The 21,326-nt window shown below is 50.2% G+C and overlaps 1 protein-coding gene across 1 annotated transcript in view; it reads left to right on the top strand.

Moving 5' to 3' along the window:
- Positions 1 to 6: 6 nt before the first annotated feature.
- The window catches only part of Znf395 (zinc finger protein 395), a 33,676-nt gene continuing 12,356 nt past the window's right edge, over positions 7 to 21,326 (top strand). The window contains exons 1-2 of the mRNA XM_010623164.2: positions 7 to 585; positions 20,690 to 20,954. Coding sequence (XP_010621466.1) covers positions 20,703 to 20,954 — 252 coding nt within the window. The 5' untranslated portion in view covers positions 7 to 585; positions 20,690 to 20,702. The remainder of the gene's footprint in view (positions 586 to 20,689; positions 20,955 to 21,326) is intronic.

The following is a 21,326-nucleotide window of genomic DNA, read 5'->3' as shown; positions in this document are numbered from 1 at the left end:
CGCTCCGGTCCGATCCCCTCCCAACTTTGAGCGGGGCTCGGAGTCGCCTCTCCGAGGGACCCTGGCCGGGAACCTAGTCCTTCCCCGACCCTTTCCGGCCGGACGCCCCAGCGCTCCTGTCCACTCCGCGACACACCCTCCACCCGGCGAGCTGGCCCCGTACCCTCTCTCGACCCCACTTGGGCCACAACTCTGCCCCGTGCCTCACTGTCCCCACCCCGTGCGCTCGGCCCTGCCAGGAGGTGGCACTTTGGGCATCGGGGGTGCCGGGGTGGGGCCTAGACAGGGGGTTTGGCATGTGCAAGCAATTTCAGAGGCAATATTTCCTTCCCTGCCTCGGAGTTCAGATCTCTGCCTTCCCCTGGGACCGGCTGAGAGATCTCAAGCAGCCCACCTGCCAGGTGGAGGGCACCGCCACGCCTCCAGTTCGCAGGCGCCTGGGCCCTTCCGGGGCTCTGGAGGGCTCCCCCGGGCCTGCACTCCGGCAGGCCCTGGGGGTATCTGCAGGCCCTGACTGCTTTCTTCACACCCGCTTTCCAGGAAGGTGTGACTGGGACAGGTTCCTTCAAAGTGAGCGCTCAACAGGTACTGGAGGCCTGAGACACCCTCCTGGGGTGTTGTGGAAACGGAGCCTCCTGGTCTGGAGGATACTTGGGGCAGAAGAACTGTGTTCTCTTCCACTGGAACTTCTGGGAGCTTCTGTGTTCTCAGCAAGATTCTGGGTTTGCTGGGAGATGCCACGGGGCACCCAAGAAATCTAAGGGCCCAGAGAGCCTTTCCGCTGGGTGGAAATGATCTAAAGAGCTGCCTGGGGAGTCACGGTCAGGGGCCACAGCAGATAAAAGAAAAGTTAGAGTCGGTGAAGGGGCTCTGCGTAGGAGTTTTGAAATAAGGTGCACATATGGAGAGGAGCTCCATGGCAGGACCCAAAGTCAACAGAAGTAATACGTGGAAAGGGCCGCAGAAGGAAGACCTGAGGAGTAGTCATCAGCGAGCAGTAATCCGAAGGGAGCGTTGCACGCCTGCCTAGCATGTGCAGAGCCTGGGTTGGATCCCCAGCCCTGCAAAACAAAACAGAACACAAAAGATAAGCAAAGCGAGACCCTTGGGGACTTTGAAATAAGGCTCGAGTGCCTCCAGATAGGGCCCGATGAGCTGCAGAGGGGAGGTGCAGACATAGGTGCTCTTGGAACTCAGAGAAGGGAGCTCTTGGAGGGCGAGACCCTTGAGATGGGCGACAAAGTGGGAATGAGCCTGGCCTTGGCCAACTTGGATGTTTCCTGGACAGTAGGAGATAAAGATGGAGGAGATTGTGCAAGTCCTAGAAAACCAGACTGGGGAATTGCGTTTCACCCTGTGTGTGCCGGGAGACATTAAAAGTTTTGGGGCCGTGGAGTGCTCCAAGGAAGGAGTCAGTATTTGGAAAGGCTTCTGCAAGCAGTGGTAGGAGTTAGCGGGCTCTTGTCCTGGTGGAGCGCTCAGGGTTTGCACTGGATTTAGTTGGAAGTGGAAGAGAGAGTGACTTTAGAGACATTGCTGTTGACATAATCTGTTGACAGGGGCAGGGTGAAGGAAAGAGACAAATGGAAATTAATTCTTTGTGGAAATTGATTATACGCCAGGGCCTCGGAGCTGCTGTTGTTGGTAACTCGAGAAATCGGAAATGGGTGTTTTGCAGAGAAGTAATTGACACTCGGGCTGTGTAGAAGTTTCTGTGTTTGCCAGGATGTCCCGGTGTAGGTGTGGAGCCAGCAACTGCTGCTCTGAGCTTGGTGGGAACCTGGGGGGCAGAGTGTTAGAGAAGGCAAGGATTCAGGGGAAGGGGAGTCTTCGTGGTTGGAGAGGCAGCTGAATGTGAGTCTGGCTTGGGAGCGCTTTCATTTTGCCCTTTTATTGGTGGTAGAGGGGACAGGGTCCCATAGCTCAGGCTGGCCTGTTACTCACGATGGAGCCCAGGCTGGCCTTGAGCTGGTGTGGATCTTCCTGCCTCAGCCACCTGAGTGCTGGGATTGATTACAGGTGTGCACCCCTGCATCGGTTTCCCCTCTCGTGTTGTCATTCATGTGACCCTGCCTGGGCTTGACCCTGAAGCTGGAGAAACCGCTCTGGAGAATCAGGGCTTCTAGGAAACTGGGGGCATTTATTCTTCTAGGCACTAGAGTACAATTGGAGTTGGAGGGAAGCAGACTACAATTTGCGAAAGGTGTATATTGTTGGACTTTGAAGTGTGTTGAACTTTGGACTCCCCCAGGATCTTCAGCTTGTCCCAGCGTTTCACTCATGCAAGGAGAAGAGGGTGCCTTGAGGAGACCTGAGGAAGGAGGGTGGGGACTTGGGGCCCCAGAGTATGGACTTCTGTAGGGCTCTGTCCTTCCCAGCCCTGTGCAGTTGCCCATCCCAGGAGCCTGGCAACCTGACCCACACACCAAAGGGAGCAGGTGCTCTTTCCTGAGCTCTGAATTCTGCTCTCTTGTTGCATGGGAGACTGAGTGTGATTTGCGGAACAAACTCCCCAAGCCTCAACTTGCAACATCTGGATGCAAAGGGTGATTGCAGAAGGTTGCAGAATGAGCTGGGAATGTAATTAGTTACCTAGTCTCCTTGTTTCTCCCAGAGGCAGGGTGGTGAACTGGTAGGGGAAGAGGACTTGGGGGAGGAGACCTGAGGGGGTGTGGATCAAGTACTTTTTTCTTTATGGCAAGTGTCTGATTGCCTACAAAATAACTGGGCAGAGCAGTGGTTGAGCTGTGCAGTTTTTTGCGCTGTTCTGGCCATGACCTACGTTAAATACAATTGACATCATGACCCAGCACATACAATCATGTATGTAAAAATCTAATTTCATGCAGTACTACTTTCCCTTGCTTGGTGCCATCTTCAATGTTTTTATTGCTAATTATATTATTTTTCATTAAAAGTGCTATCTCTCAGCTGGGAATAGTGGTATAAGCTTGGGAGTGTGAGACAGGGTGATTTCAAGTTCAAGGCCAGCCTGGGCAGCCTAGTGAGATCCTGTCTAAAAAAACCAAACTATTGTCTCACTAAGTCTCTGTAGCTATTCTCTCACTACATGTGAAATAATGGATCGCAGTGCGTGAACAGTTTGAAAAGCACAGAGAGAATTCTCACATTCAGTGAGCATTTATTTAAGCCGTGCATGTGCAGAGACGCCCTTCCCAGTGCCCAAGGGATAGAAAGCATTTAATCTTGGCTGGAGATTGAAGGTACAGCTTGCATAAGGGAGCAGAGGAAGATGATTAAATGCCAGAAGTGAAAAACAAATGCCTGTAGTGTTGAAGAGGGTTCCTAAAATGTGCGGTGTGGCTAGGGAAAGCCCTCTGGAAGAAGGAAGTCTGGGGTGAGCAGTTCAGCTGTCTTCGGAACTGCATGGGAGAAAGAGCAGGTGTGCAAGGGCTTGGAGTTAGGAACAGACACAGTTTGCTTATGTGAGTGTGAGGAGCGCAGGACTTGTGACAGAGTAGCAAAAAGTTAGATTGGAAAGGTGGTTAAGTCATAGGAAGCACAGGGCTTATAAAGGGGTGACTTGCAGAATATTTTAAGTTTCTACGTATGTTGTTATAGTTTGGATAGCATAAAGGCTTTTAAAAATTGGGAATAGTCTAGAATCTCTTTGGGGCTCTTTAAAAGAGTTGGACCTGGCCCTCATTTCAAGCTGAGGGGTGGCTGTCACCTATGAAAAGGAGACAGGCCTACAGTTCCCCGTTGTCACCATCCCAGAGTCCTCTGCTGCCTGGGTCCCGTTGCTTTTTGGCCCTCAGTCTTCAAGAGACTTGGATGCCACGCCGGAGAACGTGCAGTCACAGGCCTGGGCGGCCCCTGGAGGATTCTGGCAGGAGCGCCATACTGTGGAACCTGAGGAGTCCAGCGCCATGGTCTGCTTTAGGCTAGCGAGCAACAGTTTCTGAGGAGCAGCTGGCTGGGGCTCAGAAGTATTTTTAGGGATGATCAGAATGGTGTATACAAGAGAGGGCTTTGCCCTGTATTCTGGAGAGAGAGGCAGATTTCTAGGGATCCTAAGTTCTCTCCTGCTTTCCGCTTCTGGCTCTCGTGGTCAGACGGCAGGTCTGAGGAAGACGCTGAGGTGGCAAGCTGGCGAGATGTGAGTCATGGCTGTCAGTTGCCTTGGGACATTAGGCTCTGAGGAGCTTTGGTTCTGTGAGCCCGAAAAGGAAAAACAAGGAGAAGGGGGAGCCATTTCTCTTTTGTCTCCTCACCCTGGGATGGCCCCAGGAGGAGGGGGTGCCCGATCGGGAGAGGTTCGTGGTGACCACAGAATAGCTGGCTCGAGCCCACACGATAATGCCAGTGACTGCAGAAGAGTAGACTTGTTTGGGGGCAGCTGAAGTGACAAGTCTCAATGGCCAAGGACACTCAGGCTTATCCAGGAGTCCATAACTACCCACAATTCATAGCTTCTCCCGGATGAGCTAGGGCTGACCAATAGTCTCTCTGCTTTTTACGGGTAGGACAAAATTCATTTAAAAGTACAGTGGACCCTTGGCTTATGAACTCATTTCATTCGTGAGGGCTGGTTGTAACTCAAGTTGGGCAATTGAAGGCTCAAGCTCCTCTTCACAGCCTTCAAAGTCTCTCTCCTGTACACAGGCAAATCTCAGTGGCCTTAGAGAGACATTGGCCCAGGATTTCTCAGTTAGTCCCACATAGGAAAGGATGCTGTCATGGTCCTTCTAGAACTCTTTAAGGGTTAAATCTGTATCTGAGACCATCTGGAAGCACAAACAGCCAGGATATAACTCAGGTCATAAGTTAAAACTAAATTTCCAGTTGTAATCCAAGTTGTTCATATGTCAGGCAGGCCATAACTCGAGGGTCCACTATATTGCTTTATATAACATTAAAACAAGTTAAAGTTGACATACCTTTTTCTTAAAAACATGTGGCCAGGGCTGGGGATTTAGCTCAGCGGTTTGGTGGCCTGCCTCGAGTTCAATCCCCAGTACCAAAAAAAAACAACAAAAAAACAACCCCCCAAAAAACCCAACATGTGGCCATAGGATGCAAGACAGTAACCAAAGTCAGCTGAAGCGTATCAAATTGAATCCATTTCCTGTTTTACGTGATGGTTTGCTTACTAAACCAGAGGAGAATGATGTGGCAGTGCTGGTATGTTTGGCTTTAGTGAAGTATTTCACAGTTTCTTAAGACATGATTGCCCATATTAAATCATAAGTAGTCAAATAGGGGCTGGTGGTGTTATTAATTTAATTTGAGAATCCTGTGCAAACGCTCTTAATTACTGGCGCAGAGTCAGTCCGGAAGGGGATCAGAAAGCAGTGCCACAGGGCTGTGTTCCTGGCTTGGATTAGGGTTGGGGTGGTTGAGGATGTAGAAGGTTTGTCTGATTTATTGATGGCACAGATGAGGAGGATTGCTAAGTAGATAAGCCAAAGTCATCTAGAATGAGGAGCTCAAATTAAGAAGAAAAATAAACTGGGCGTGGTGGCTCATGCCTGTAATCCCCAGCTAATTGGGAAGCTGAGGCAGGAGGATTGCAAGTTGGAGGCCAGCTTGGGCAATTTAGTGAGACCCTGTCTCCAAATAAATAAACAAATAGGGCTAGCTAGGGATATAGCTCAGAGCCCTCCCCTCTCCATAAATGTAAAGTGTGGTTTAGTTTTACAGTTTTGAACTGTGACATATCAAGATGTCCAGTCTAATAAGATAATTCCTTTTCCAGGGATCTAGCTGAGATCATATCCAAAAATATACATGCTGTTTTATGCACAGATCATTCAGATTTTTAAAAAACTCTAGTGAAAAATCGCTAACAATGTCAGTGTCCAGTAGTGTAAGCTGACATTACCAGATAGGTGAATTCTGAGGAAGGTTTGTGTCTTTATAATGGAATGTTACGAAGTCACACAAAGTAATATTTAGGAGCAATTTAAAAAATAACAAGGAAGAATATTTCTGCTAAAAGTTACAGTTTGTCTATAATAGAATTCCAACGGTTTAAAACGGCCCACAGAAAATGACTGGAAGGAAACGATAATACCAAGTTGCTCCTGGATGGCTTGAGCTGAGTGACTTTCTCTTTTTCATGTTGTAAATTTATTATTTTCCAGTGGGCAAAACACATCTTACTGTTCAAGGACAGGATGGGATAGATGATTCCTGTCGTGACTAACGCTGAGTGCCTATCTGCCCCGTGTCAAGTGCCACTGTGAAAGGCCAGGCTGCGTGGCAGAAAGCTTTAGTGTTTCCCCCGCATTGGTCATGAGTTCATTGTGAGTCTTCAGTGCCGTGAGGCTTTCAAAAATTCAAATCCAGTTGCGAATCACAGGATCTACTCTTGATGACCTGGACCGTGTGACCTCTGGACCACTGGGGCGCCATGGTTTAATAGGGACGTGAGCACCAAGCCTTGACCCACGAAGGGAGATGAGGGATGCGCGATCAGGAAGGGCTGAACGCTGTTAATGAGGGATGTGCAGAGGAGAAGAGCAGGAATCAGGCTGGCCTCCAAGTCTCTTCCATTTCTCAAGGTCACTTACCACGTGACCTGTCAAAGCAGAAGGAAAACACGGAGCAGATCCTGCTTCCTGACATCTTGGAGTGACTTTTGTTGTCACCGGGGCCCTGCTTGGGCTGAATCATGGAGCATGGGTTTCTTAAGAGCATAGCGGTTCCTCTCAGGTTCGGAGATGACCATGGGATGATTTCTGTCTCCACGTGCTCCATGCCCCGACTGTGGCATTGGGGAAGAATCAGTAGTTGGCAAGGAGAATGCTCCGTCTTCTCTGACTCAAGGCACGGCAGCTTTAAATGTAGGCCAGAAGGTCTTTACACATTTGGTGATGGTGGCTGTGTTGCCTTTGTTTCCACATCATTTGGTTCTTGCGTGGTGTCTGTCACGTTGATGACCCTGAATTGCTGTGAATCAGTTTCCTGGGCCTCACATTCAGGGTATGGGGAAAAGTTAGGCTGACATCCTTTTTTATTTTCTTTCAGTACTGGAGATTGAACCCAGAGCCTTTGCACTAAGCTACATTCTGAGCCCTTTTTATTTTTATTTTTTATTTTGAGACAGGGTCTCAGTACATTACTGAGTTATTCGGGCTGGGCCAGAACTTGTGATCCTCCTACCTCAGCCTCCCAGAGTGCAGGGATTGCAGGTATGCGCCACCACACTCAGTTTACACTTTAAAACAAATACAATAAGAAATAATAGTGTCCTGCCTTTCCTATCCTTTGAGTACTGGGGAGCAGTAAAGCTCTTTTAGTAAGAACAGCCACATGTAGGGGCCGAGGAATTAAAACCTACTCTCCTCTTTTTCTTGTTTTTTTTTTTTTTTGGTACCAGGGATTGAACTTGGGTCCTCATACTTGCGACGCAGGCGGCAGAACCACTGAGCTAAATCCCTGGCCCTCTCCTCTTTTTCTTTTTGTTCTGTTGCAAAACAGAAATTGTTCTCTGTGTTCTTTTCTTGGATTCATGTGTCCTCCATCCATTTAAATCTTGTGATCCATTTTTATAGTGACTGTCACCATGCTACTCATGCTCAACGGAGACTTCCAGGGGCCAGGTGGACAAATCAGAGTTCTGCTGCAGCTGGAAGAGAAGCTGTGTTGGAGTGGGCTGTTCTTCCTCTCTTCATTTTAATTGAGGCGTACTTTCCATACAGTGGAATGCTCAGATCTTAAGTGTGCCATTTAATCAGTTTTGACAAATGCAGATGGAGACCGAACAGGCTCAGTGCCCCAAAATGTTCCCAGCGACTGTTTCCAAGTAATCCTTTCAAGTGGGAGTACCGTAAATCTGATTTCTATCACTGCAGGTTAGTTTTGCCTTGCTAATTGTTAATATGCTAAATGTGTTTTTCTAAGGGCTCAGCAAGGAGTGCTTGGAAGAGAAGGTGTGTATGTGTTTGAAAATCGGTATCCAGAGCTGGGGGTGTAGCTCCGCGCCTGCCTGCCTAGGATGCGTGAAGCCCTGGGTTCCGTCCCCTACACCACAATAAGTAAGGCAGTAAATTAATTACTGAATAAGTAGAGCAGTGTCCTAGGTGGCTGGGTGGCCCCAGCAAGTGAACAATAATATTTTAATGTTTGTGTAATGAGATGTTCTGATCCGTCCTTTTCATTTGCCCGAGGGCTCCAGGCTGTGGAAATCCCGATTTCCAGACGAGTGGATGGTACAGTTTCCTTGTCCCCACGAGGAGGAGGTGTGGCTGGAAACAGTTGCCTGATGCTGCGTGCGTGCGTGCGTGCCTGCCTGTGCCCTCGTGTGTGCGTTTGTGCGCTGTGTTGAGCTGCCCTGCTGGCTCGGAAGAACTGGGATTGCTCTGAGGATACCCCTTTGGATGACCAGGAGTCCCTGGGACGTACTCCCCCCGCCCCCAGTGAACTGGCAGATAAATTTAACAGTTCACAGAGTTACAGAGTCACACTTGTAAGACTGAAATGAGATCTGTGCTGCAAAGTCTGCAGCTGGCTGGGAAATCCCATCCGGATCTGCCTCGCTGAGCTGTCTTCCAGCAAACTCCGGCCAGTAGAAAATTGCTCCTAAACTCATTATTGAAATGTATTGAGCAGGGTCTATTTCTTTCTCTCTTTTTTTAAGCTAAATGAATGAATAAATGAAAATTGCATTATAGAAGTAATACATGAACACATTCTCTGTAGGCGAAGAAACTGTAGGTCCTTCAGAGCAAGCAAAACATCTTCTCTGGCAACCATTCTAACCTCAGTCCTTTCCCCAGAAGTAAACCACTGTTCTGGGGTTTTTGGTATTCTTCAAATACTTTGCATACTTATATCTATGTCAGGATAGAGACATGTAGCTCATCAGGGTATCTTTTTTTTTGAGACAAGGTCTCCCTATATAGTTCAGGCTGGGCTTGAACTTGCTATGTAGCCTAGTCGGGCCTCAAAGTAACAGCAATCCTCCTGCCTCAGCCTCCCAGTGTACACAACCTAACCTGGCCAGGGTATCTTGTCAGTGTTCATAGATCTTCTTGACCTTGTTTAAGTCCTGCCAGCTCTTGCTAAGAATTAGAAGGCTGAACAGTTACTTCACCTTTCCCTCATGGATGGGAATTACTTCTGATCCTTTTCTGTTACAAATGTGGTTATAAGAGACATCGTTGCACAGCCAGGTTCTGCCCTTGGGAGTTCTGTCTTACTAGGTCCTGAGAAGGTGGCATGGCTGGGTAGCAGCGGGTCTTTAACTGGACGTCCTGATGGACGTACAATGTAGGCTCCCTTCGAGTCACCATAGGTCACAGTAACGTGCTCACACAAGCGATCCCTGGAAGAGTAGGATTTAGTGTGAGGTGTGTGTGTGCCGCCCCCACCTGCCCACCCCAGCGGGCCCTGCAGGTTAGTGCCGGTTGTGGAGAAGCACTAGTGGTGGGATGTCTTCTTCTGGGTCCTGCGGTTCGTTATGCCTGGTCCCTCCCTGCCTCCAGGACTTTGGCGTGTTAACACTGGTGCAGGGAAGCTCTGCAGGATGCCTGAGCAACCCACGGAGGACTCTGAATGGTAAATCCTAGACCCACTTCACTTTCCACCTGCAGGTCTTCTCCTTGTCATTTTTAGAATAGCAAGTGTCTCTTAAACACTCGAGCCAAGGGGAGGCACAGGAAGGATTTCCGTGTTGCCTCAGAGCGCCTAGAGCCCTGCTGTGTTAATGAGGGGAGAACGGCTCGCGCCTCTCTGTTCTGTTCACATCTGGTGGTTTTCCGCAGTCTCGCCACTCCTGGAAAGCATGCATGTTAGCTGCGCTCAGAGCCCGTGTGGCCAGGGAGGCTGCAGCTCCAGCCCAGTTGAAGATAGCCCAGGAGCTGGCTGTGTATTGGTGCCTCTTGTCCCCTAGCTGGGAGGAAGCAGGGCCCTCAGTGGCCTTAAAGATTATCCATTCCAGGCTTTATGCAGACGGGGAAACAGCTCTGGTTCTGACTTCGTAGAGCCCGCTTTTGCATTCACTTCAGTGGCCTTCTTTGGGGTTTGTAGGCAGCTCCTCCTCTGGACTCTTACAGGTGATAGCAGTGCCTCCCTCTCTCATTTCTGGATTTGGCGAATTTCCCTCCACTCATCCACTCCATTGCTTCTTTCAGGGCCCTCCTGGCCGTGACCTTCCGGGCCTGAAGGATGTGTCTTCTTAGCTTACCCTCTCATCACACGGCAGGTGCAGGGTGCCTGAACTCGGGCTTTGCAGCTCATCTTTCTTGATGGGCAGAGACTGCTGTTGGCAGGGCAGACAATTTTCTGATTTTATAGGGGGCTGGGCAGTGTGTTTGTGGGTTTTGCCCTTTTTTTTTTTTTTGGTACTGGGGTTAGAACTCAGGACCTTGTGCTTGCAAGGTAGGCACAGTGCCACTGAGCTAAATTCCCAGCCTGTGGGTTTTGTACTTTTGCAGTGGTGCTGGGTGAAATGTCTTTTTTCTTTTTGGCATCTGACCCACAGTGACACAGAGGTCTCTGGACTGGGTTTCAGGTTACCACAGAGCTCTCCCAAAGCCTTCTTTTCTTGGATCTGAACATGCACTGTGCCCCCCAATATTTGTATAAGTTCTCCCCTGTAAGTCACCCATACCTTGTTTCTTCATCCCTACCCAGCGTTGGGTGCCTGTTGTTTTAGACTAATTTTTATCCTGAATTCTGTCCTGTGTCCACTGTGGGATTTTCTCATTATTTCCTTTCTTGCTATTTCCTCTCTCCGATCAGGAGGATTAGTATCTCTGGGAAGTGTGGTGACTCTAAAACCAGGGCACCTCTGAAAAGCACAAAAGAAAGTCATTGCCTCCTTAAAGCCTCAAGCTGTCCTGTGGGAGGGGAACCAACATTTTAATTGTTTCACATGTGAGGAAAGAGAGTCATGAGAGTCACGGAGTGGTGTGGACATTGCCCAAGGTCAGTTTATGGGGAAGGCTGAGCTTGTTTGTGACTCACTTGCTTTCACTGTGTTCTCTTTGGGACACGTATAAGGGGTAAAGTAAGAATAGCCATAGCCCCAGATCCCTGGGGGAAGCCTAGGCTTAGTACTTTCTCATTTCCCCTTTCACACCACAGCCACCAGGGCCACATGAACTTCTCCTGGACTCACGATGTTGGTAGCAGGTGCCCTTCTGAGGTTGTGCAGTGCAGCCTGGCTCCAGCCGTGGTTCCCCTGGCTGTACCGGAGAGAGCGCATAGCTGTGGGATCAGACACATTGGCGTTTACGTCTGAGTTCCTTCTCGTTCCATCCCTGTGGCTTTGGAAAGTTACTCCACTTCCCTGAGTCTCCATTTGCTCATCTGTAAGACAGGGACGATAATGGTGCTTATCTCGTGGTTTGCTTTGGGGAGGGGCACTAAAAGAGGTGCGTCCTATGAAACGTGCAGCGTGTGACTGGCACGTAAGTCTTCGGCAGTGAGAGTGACTGGCGTATTCATGAACAAGCGTAGTCTTGGAAACACTGTGGATTCCTTATAAGGCTCCCTGTCCTGCTCTTGTCTCTTTATTCTGTAACAGTTTTAACGAAGTAGTTAGATGTGATTTCATTCACTGAGAACATCCCACTGGTTTTTCTTGAAAAGGTTGTAGTCTTGAGCTGGGAACGCAGCTCAGTGGTAGAGCGCTTGCTTAACACGTGCAAGGCCCTGGGTCCCACCCCTGGCGCTGCAAAAACAAAGAAACAAAAGATCCCAGTCTTCTGCTGGCCCTGCGCGGAGCACAGCTGTCCCCCTGCTGTCCGGTACCGGTGCCGGGCTTGATATGGTGTCCTTGATTGTCCTTCCCAGGGCTGACAGGGGAGGATGGGCCACCTCCCCTCTGTGACTGATCCACATTCATCTCGTCCCTTGGAACCTGATGGATGTCACCCTGTCCATTTTAGGACAAACATCTGAGACGGGACGTGTGGAGCAAGGACTGGGAGGGTCACTCCCTCAGCCTGCTTTTCCATCTTTGAGCTCACTTTCCGCTTTGTATTTAAATCTTTCGTGAGCAAGAGACTCTTCCCTTCTCTTCGGCCGACTTTCTGCTCTTTTAGGGGAAAATACATCTGTCTTCCTTAAGCTTCAGAAACTCAGGTTTTTTGGGTATAGTTTTAACATTTTTCATTTCAACTTACTTAACGTGTCAAAAATTTTTTTAAAACAAGTTAGCATGGATATTCACCCAGATTTACAAGCTTAATTCCAAAAATTACCCATTTACCAGGCTTCAGTGTCAGATTGCTGAACGTTTTTTTTTGATTTTTCTGAAAGAAGCAAATGCCCATTCATTCATCTTGTTGCACAGCTCAAGTGTGTGGCTGTCACCCCCAAGCACATGAAGTGCTTTCACATTCAGTGAAGGGCAGGGTCTGAACCTTCTGTCTCCACCACTCTCTCATCTTGCTGTGTAGTTGAACGGCTAGAATGGCTGGCCTCAAACTCGCACTGGTTGTCTTGCCTCAGCCTCCCAAGTGCTGGAATTACAGATGTAGACTGTGACACCTGGCTCTGAACCTTTGGCTTCTTCACATTCTGCTCAGCGCGTCAGCAGGAGCTGGGTCCATGTGCCGGGTGGCTCACGCGCGTCTGCACCAGCCTGGCCTGGATCTGCCTCCAGAGTGTGCCCATGGCTTGCTTTAAGCGAGGTTTGGTCTTGAGCAATCCTGGGGCTGAGCCGTAGGAACCAGGAGCAGTGCAGGCTGGCACCCCTGTAGCTGCAAGTCAGGTGACCAGGGGCCAGTCACTGGCTTGGGGCTCCAGGGGCAAAGCTGCCTGGCTTTGAGCTGTAAGCACAGCGCCCTGGGCGTGGTTCATTCTGGCCAGCAGCCTCTCTCTCCATGGAACAGGTTCAATTTCTTGGTTCTCCTATCTTGCTGAAATCAGCATTGTGATTTCAATTAATTAGTGGCTTAGCTGCGGTCAACTTCTGCGTTTCCATTAGAGCCGGTATTGTGTTACAGGTTCTGGAGGGCTGTCCTGGAACAGCCTCGATTCCTGGATGTTATGTGGATGGTGGCTGCTAAGCACTCAGCATCCCTCGTGTTCTGATGTAGGGGTGTGGGGGGACAGACCCAGCTCTGTTCCTTCCTTCGAGATGGGGCCACTGTGCTGGTGGTAGTCACACTGTGGCCCCGTGAGGTCGTTGGTCCTCATCTCCCCATCTACAGGGCAGAAACAGAGGCTCTGAGATGGTGGCAGTTGTCCCGAGCCGCCCTGGTGGGAGTGACTAGCTCTGGCTGCAGACTGCTGTGTCCCTGGCCATTGCCCTGTGTTGGGTACCTCTGCCCAGCCTCTCCTGGACATGTCCTGGTCCACTGAGCCAGTGTTCGTGTCCTGGGGACACCCCTGCCAGGAAAGCAGTGTTGAGTCCCCAAGAGAGGGTGGTAGCGTGACGAACCAGGGTGCAGCCCACATCCGGATGCAGAAAGCATGGGTAGTTTCTCAGGGAGCCAGAATAAGAGGAAAAATTGCTCTGTGGTAGTCAGTGCCTCCCTTTCTAGCCAGACAGAGCTATTCCCTTTGGTTCCTGGCTCGCTCCGTCCCTGTCTTCACCCCCAGCCGCGCGACACTTTTCTCGGGCACCTGCAGCCCTGTGTGCTGTGAGTGTGCACCATGAGGAAGGAGTGACACTCTCGTGTGCTTCCAGCCAGCAGTTTCCAGGTGGCCTTCGCCCTCCTCCAGCCAGGCTGCCTGCTGGTTTGGCCTTGTCCCCTGCTGGGGATGTGGCAACAAGCTGGAGCGATGCCGGAGCTCCCAGCCCGTTTTCTGCCTTAACCATTTCAGGGTCCACCGAGGTGCTCAGTGTCCGCAGGGCATGTGGGTGTTGGTTCAAATGACTAGGAGCTCCACCTCGTGTTTCTACTTGAATCACTCAAATAAAAAAGCGATACACGGCAGAGCCCGTGTCCCTCTGCCTTCCCAAGGAGGGGAACATAAGGGACCCTCTTTGTTGGGTCTTAGGGTGAGCACCTTGGTGTCCACGGGTCCGGACTTCCCATCCACGGCCCTGAGCTAACTGGCCTATTAAATGTTCATGTCCTTGGATTATTATTTTTTGGGTGGCAACATTTCGTTGTCAGCTTTTGCTTGCTGGAAGTTCTTTCCGTAGATCCCTTCTGCCCAACGCAATGCACACTTCCTTCCTGCAGGCCCCCAACGCCCCCAACGTTCTGAACCCTCCACCATGTGTTCCTGGAGAAGGCAGAGCCAGACCAGGCAGGAGCCAGGAAAGCTGTCAGCCCCACCGCTTTCTCTCTCTTGCTCTTGTGATTTTGGGCAACTAAGTGGCTTTCTTGATGGACCTCAGTTTCCCCAGCTGTAAGCTGGGGCTGATGTTGTCCCTCTATATTTTATGGAGTTGCTAGGAGGTCAGGAAAGAAAAGCCCCCAAAGGCGCGCGTGAAAACGAGGGTAAGATCAAGTACCTTTCAGGCATTCCTTGAATGCAAGTTCTGGCCTTTTACAAGCCTCCCCTGAAAGCCCCTGGAAGCAACTGTTGGTTCTCCCAGCCGCCGCCTCCCCGCCCCCAGCCTGCTCTGGGGAGAGTGCCAGGTCAGCACCGCGGCGGCCGCCTGGAAGGCTCCCGCTCGCTCCCCAGGCTGCTCCGGCGGTTTCAGTCAGGTCTAACCACTCCCCTCCCCCAGCCCCGTGCAAGCACGCTCACCCCGCCCAGTGCATGGCACAGACACGCGGGACAGCTTCCCCGGCACCCGGCACCTCTGCAGGCCTGCGCGCTCCGATCTGCTTTCTGAGATCACCGGTCTCTGCTCTGCGGAAGACCCAGAACTGAGTTGGGTGTGGCTTAAATGCCTCCTGACTTCTGACACCTGCCTTCACTCCAGGGTACAGGCAGGTCTTTCTGAGAACACATTTTTCTTGCATTTGGGCCTCTCCTGGCCCCGGGAAGATCACCTGCTTAAAATCATAAATCTAGGTGGGATAAAGGAGGCTGCTCTCTGCCTGACAAGGCTCCCTGTCTAAGGAAAATGTGGCTCTATCCGTCCTGCGGGACCCTTCTCTGAAATGCCAGGGACCAGAAGTACATTGGATTTTGGATTTTTTCCTGTATTTGCATATGCATAACGAGATATCATGGGGATGGAACCCAAGTCTAAACACAGAATTCATTTATGTTTCATATACATACCCATAGCCTGAAGATGGTTTTATACAGTATTTTAGCATGCCTGTGTTTTGGTTTTTTTGAGACAGGGTCTCACTGTGTAGTTCAGACTGATGTGGAACTCACAGCGACCTCCTGCCTCAGCCTCCCGAGTGCTGGGATTATAGTCATGTGCCACCACGCCCGCTCGCCTGTCTTTTGATGGTGACCATTCTCAAGATGTCAGATGTAGGATTTCTCACTCGTGGCGTGATGTAGCCCACTCACTCCCAAAGTTTCACACTTTGGAGCATTTTGGAACTTTCAACTAGGAATTCTTCAGCAGCAGTAGAAATACTTATGGGTCCCTGAGCCCTACCTGAGTGCCTGAGAATTGCTTTGTGATACAGTGGTCACAAAGGTCAGTGAGCTTCTGAAAGCGAGTGGGGAGGTAGGTGTGAAGGAGGGGGAGGTGGAACTCTGGAAGTGCTGTGCTTTCCTGCCTGTTGTAGACAAAAACAGTTCTCCTTACTCTGCTGAGGGAGAAGCATTTGTTGACCCGGGATCATTTATTATTTGCTGGGGAGGAGAATTCACTCTGACCAGATCAGAGCACCTATTTCTGTGCCCATCTGCTGGAACATGAAAATAGCACTGTTATTTGGGGCCCTATTCTTTCCCTCCATCACCCCATTAAATTTATCACTCACCAAAGACGCAGGGTGCTCAGTTACAGGTTTGTTAGAGAGAGGGTGGTCAGCCCCGAAAGGGGGTTGGATGATCTTTCGGGTCCCCCACAATCCTGATTATTCTAATTTTACTAGTGGCCTAAACTGTGGCGCTCTGGTGCGGTATAATCTGGACTCCAACAAAAGCCTCCAACAAAAGACAATACTTGGGAATCAAAATTGTCACTGACTGGCTACCTGACTTGAAATGTTGATCACTAATATACTCAGTACCGCGTATCTCCAGCTTTATAAAACCTTAAATACACACCACACCTATTTTTTAAATGGTGCGAAAGGACTTGATGAATATTCGGAGATTTAGAAGATTTAGCTTAGAGTCTTGGACGCTGTCACTGGAGTTTCTAACCAAAATCAGAGGTTTTGTCTGTCTCTGTGAAGAAAAGGTCTGTGTGCCTCAGGAAGCTGTATCTTATTTTCCCTGGGGAAGGTTCCCCTAGGGGGTAGGAGGGGAGAAAAGCCTTCAGAATGACCAGTTAGCAGTGACAGTTTGCTTCTGCCAAGGTTCAAATGGTAACCTGCAAGCCAGAAGGACCACAAACATACTTGCTCATGACCATAAACAGGCTCTCTCGTATACCTGCCACCCATCAACAGAGGTACGGGCTGAGAACTGCTAAATGAATTGTGTGGGAATTGTTTGTTCCCCATGGAGGGCTGTTTTACAGTAAGAAATGCGGCTTGCTGCTACCTTTTTGGCCTTTGATTGAGTCTAGAACATGACAGTGAAAAACATTCTGAGTTGCAACATAGATTTAAAAGAAAAAACTGGTATCTTTCTGCTAAAAGACTAAAAAGGATAAGCAAGAACTAAAAACGGAAACCGTTCTATATACCTTGGCACACAGCGGAGCTCTTAAAATACGCAGGGAGCTGAGAATTCGCAGAAACCCCTGAGAGGGTATGTACCACTTCTGGGATCCTTAATTATTCGTTAGAGAAGTGTAGCAAGCCCTGAAGCTTTTGCAAATAGGAATCTTGCTCCAAACTTCACCCTCCTTAACTTCTGAAAACACATTGTGTCGCGAATCACTCTGACTTCTGACCCGTGTCCTACAAGTGCCACCGGGTGATGTCACGGCGTGCTGCAGTGTCCCTGGGTGGTAGGAGGGAGCAGCCATGGTGTGCAAGTGTGCACACACGTGTGTGAGCACCGAGACATGCAGTTGTCCAGCAACTGTCATGTGACAGCACTTTGCCGCTCTGAGCTGTAGGGCGGGTTTGTTTTACTCTTGCGTCCATTCCGGTTACTTAACTGACGGCAGACACCCTCGTTAAGGCCCATTAGCACATCAGGAGCTGTTTGCTGAGCGTGACACTGACTAACCCCTTTTGGACACTGAGCAAAATGCATATTCTCGGGCAGCCCGCCCCTTGTATGGGTGACTGTTGGGGGCAGTTGCACAATGCTTGGATCTGTACTCAAGCGTCTTTAGCATGAGTTTATGTGTAAGCCAGACATTCTGTAAGTTGAGCATATGAAATTGTAAAGCAACACTTGGCTCTGTGGTGTAATACAGTTTGCTACCCTGACATAGAGGTTTCTTGATTTCTCTTGGCTGCTACAGAGCCCCACAGCTCATTCTTTGATGGCTGGAATGTGAACCATTATTTGCTCCTCAGAGAGAAACTGACAGGGGCCTGGCTAGAAGCAGAGGTTAAGCTGCCCCGGTGCAGAACTACGGTGGGCTTGGAAAGTCGTTCCAGGGGCCGGCGTCAACCTTTCTCCTCCACCCACCCATGCCAGTGCTCAGGGTCCCGAGTCCTCTTGGTTCATTTGCTGCCTACAGGGCCACGGCCACGGTAGCAGACAGGCTGTGCACAGGAGAAACGCTCCGGACGCCTTGGTCTACGCTCATGGTGCCTGCTTCTGTGCCACACGCTCCAGCTCCCGTGTAAACGTGGCTGAAGTTTCCTTGCGTCCCTTTGGGCCCTCTGGGAGGGCAGTATGTGTATAAAGGTCCTTGTCAACCTGAACCACTAAATGATTAACAGTGAATTGGACCAGAGAACAAGGCCAGCCTAATGCACTGACCTTTATTTTGTAGGAAGGAGGCCAAGATGCAAGCAGGGAGGAGACTTTCATGGAAGGAAAATGTGTGGGGAAGGGGAAGCCTGGACCGACAGGGTCAGGGGCCATTTTTTTCTCTTTGGAGGTTCCCTGATGGAAGAAGTCACGCTGAACTGAGTTCTTCTGAGCGATCTTACACTTTCTGGATTCGTGGTGGGATTGTGACCTTGGGTGGCATGTAGATAGGAGTTCAGACCTAAGCCTGCAGATTCTTAAGTCCCATGGCCTCTGTAAGCTACTCCTCTGCAACTCAGTGGCCTCATCAGAAATCAAAGACCATATCTATCTCAGGTTGTTCTGAGGATTAAATTAGATACAATCTATGAACGCTGGTGCCTGGGAGGCGTATGATAAAGGTGGTTTCCCTTCCTTCTTTCTCTTCTGTTTTTAAAAGTTAAGATGTAGGAGTACTATAAATAAAACCCATAATAAACTGTGTTTTCAAGTGGAATTCGGGAGGAAGACTGGACAGCATGGGCAACGCTGAGCTGGAGGAACAAACCGGAAGTGGCAGGTTTACTCCCTTTGCAGATCCAGCAGGCTTTCAAGGGTGCAGGCTCACCAACAAAGTCAAGAGTAAAAAAGAAAGAAGCTAACAAAAACATCGTGGGAGTTTGTTGGCCGAATATCTCAGGCGCTGTCTGGAGCCTAGAAACCCAGGAATTTTGGAAATGCTACCCTGTGTTCATTTTCAGTGGTAGAAACCCCAAACTTCCTGCTTTGGAAAGTGGGGGTGGCCGCTGGGATTTTGGCCAAGAACAGAAATTGGCTGTTTCTCTGGCTCGGTACTGCCACCTCCTGTCCATAAGTGGCATCGCGCTTCACCGCCAGCTATCAGCTTTCGGTTTGTTCTGTGGCATTGGGGTTGAACCCAGAGCCTTGCCCAAGCCGTGAGCGCTCTACCACTGAGCGGCAACCCCCAGCTCTGGGGACTGAAATTTAAATTTTGTTTTGCTTAGATCTGGATTTTCCCCCCGTGGTGTTAAGAAATGTATTTTCTTCCTTTTTGATGTAATAGTGAAGCTTTCTGAGACAGCGTGATGGGGTGGGGTGGGGGAGCCCCCAACCTCCTAAATGGGCCCTGTGTACTGTGAATTCCAGCTTTTCCTGAGATACTCTTTGCTCTCTCTCAGATTCCATCCCTGGGGCCCTGGTGAAACGCTGGGGAAACCAGCCGGCCATTTACCCAGTATTTTTGCAACTTTCTTATTATCCTTTAGAGTTATTTTTGCCATTCTCGGTTTGTTATTACAGAGATGCTTGCTAGCAGAACTTGCTAGACTAGTTGGGAAAGAGGCCAGGAATCAGAAGATGTGAAGATTGGGGTGGGACCCAAACAAGCCCTGAGGTCCTTTTGGACCAGGGTAGAAAGTGAAGAAGGTTTACGGAGCTGTTTAAAGAACACTTCCTGGTGGCTTCTTTATGGAAGTGAGGCCAGGGGTGGGAGAGAGGGTGGAGGAATGTGGCTCAGCAGCCTCTTCTTGAGAGCCTTACACAAGGGCTGATAAAATTTATGGTCAGTGTTTAAATTTTTAAAACTATTACAGTAAAAGATGCATTGTGAATCCCCCTTGCTTTGAAAACTCTTACCCCATCATTCTGAAGCAGTCTGGAGTCCTCTTTGAGGAGTATCTTCATGAAGTGTGATCAGAAATATTGTAGGCAGGTTACCTTACCACTGAGTGCCATCCAATGGAGAGGCGGGCTGGAAAGACAAACAAACAAACAAACAAACAAACAAACAGAAGACATGATAGTGTGTCCTCATTCACCCAATCAGGCACTGTGCAATTTGTGGCTCCTCCCTGACCACGCAAGGTCAGTGTTTTGAGCTGATTCAGGACATGGAGGCAGCCAGGACAGTGCAATTAAAGACCCTCATGGAAGAGGACTTGCAGAGCGGCTTCCGACAATGGCAAGAACGGTGTGATAAGTGCACTGCAAGTAAGGGGGAGCATGTTGAGGGAGATGAACGGCAGTGCATCTATTACTGTAATAATTTAAAAAATTGAAACAAATACTGTATTTTTCAGACAGCTGAACACAATAGGTGGGTCCTTCTCCCACTGACATGCAGGGCTGGGAACAGGGCCAGGAATGGCGGGGTCCCCTGGAGGGATCTGCTCTGTCGGGCTCTGGCACCAGCCCCCTTTGTCACCACGAGCAGGCCACGTAAGGCTCTCGGGTAGGGTGAGCAGAGTAGCACTGGTTCGTTTCTAAGTCTGTGCCTTGGGCGCCACCTCAGCTCAGGAATCTGCGTGTCTGACGGATGTCTTCCTGCTGGGAGCCTCACCCACAGAAGCCCCTGGATATGCGTGCGAGCTGGGATTTAGCTCAGAGAGGTTTAGACAACAGTGTGTCCCGTGCAGCTTTCACGGACACACAGGTTTATTAAATTAGCAGCGAAAATACTAAGAAAATACTGCATGGCTGTGTTTTCAGAGAGTACCATTTAATGATACAGTAGACAGCCCGTAAGTTAAGCAAAGATTCAGTTTGCCGACCCTTGATCCTGTTTTTATAGAAACAAATGTGCAAGTACAAATGTGGAAGAAGGAGCGGAAAACGCTATTTAGGAAAAATGAGTGTGTTGGGAGCCGGGTTCCTTAGCGGCTGACTTTTTTGTGCTGGTCGGTATTTTCTTCACACCCTCCTAGGAATGGTACACATTTTGTAAGAACAAAAAAATGATAACTCACTTTGAAGTGTCCGGTTGACTTTGGCTGCCCTCCGTGGTGGCTCGGGGCGCAGAGGCTGCTCCCTTTGCGCGGTGGGTGAAGACTCACTGTTCCCTTTGCCTCCTCAGGAGACGCAGCATCATGGCCAGCGTGCTGTCCCGCCGCCTGGGCAAGCGGTCGCTCCTGGGAGCCCGGGTGCTGGGCCCTAGCACCTCGGAGGGGTCGTCAGGGGCCCCGCTGCCCTCGGAGCCTCAGGCAGAGCTGCAGGAGGGCGGCGCCCCACAGCCTGTGCTGGGCTGCAAGGACCTTGGGAGCCGGGAGCAGCCCAGGGAGGTCCTCCAGGCCCTGGGCTCTGCGGGGCTCCAGCAGGCAGCCTTTCAGCCTGGGCAGAAGGTGAGTGGATCCCAGGGATGCTGGAGAGCTCAGGGAATTTAGTGGGTAATGGTGGGTAACAGCCGGAGCCCAAGAGCCGGGTGCTGGCATTGGGTGAGGGCCTTTGAGCACCAGCAACCCATGGTGGGAGGCTGGAGGGGCAAGAGCAGGCGACAGGAGAGAGAGGAGGGCTCAGCTTGCTTTCAGAGCAACCGCACTTTCTTGCCTAAACTGCTCCGGAGAGGAGGAACCCAGGCCTGTGGCCTCTCACCTGCTGAAACCGTCACCCGGGGGCCGTGTGGATCGCAGCACCATGACTCAAAGCCCAGGGAGGCAGCGAACATGGTGCCCCGCAGACCCGGCTGCCGCCCGGAACTGGGGGTGAGCTGCTGC

The sequence above is a fragment of the Fukomys damarensis genome, unplaced genomic scaffold (genome assembly GCF_012274545.1).
Source record: "Fukomys damarensis isolate Sample0158 unplaced genomic scaffold, DMR_v1.0_HiC HiC_scaffold_18, whole genome shotgun sequence".
Classification (NCBI taxonomy): domain Eukaryota; kingdom Metazoa; phylum Chordata; class Mammalia; order Rodentia; family Bathyergidae; genus Fukomys; species Fukomys damarensis.
This window is presented reverse-complemented; position numbering and strand designations above follow the sequence as displayed.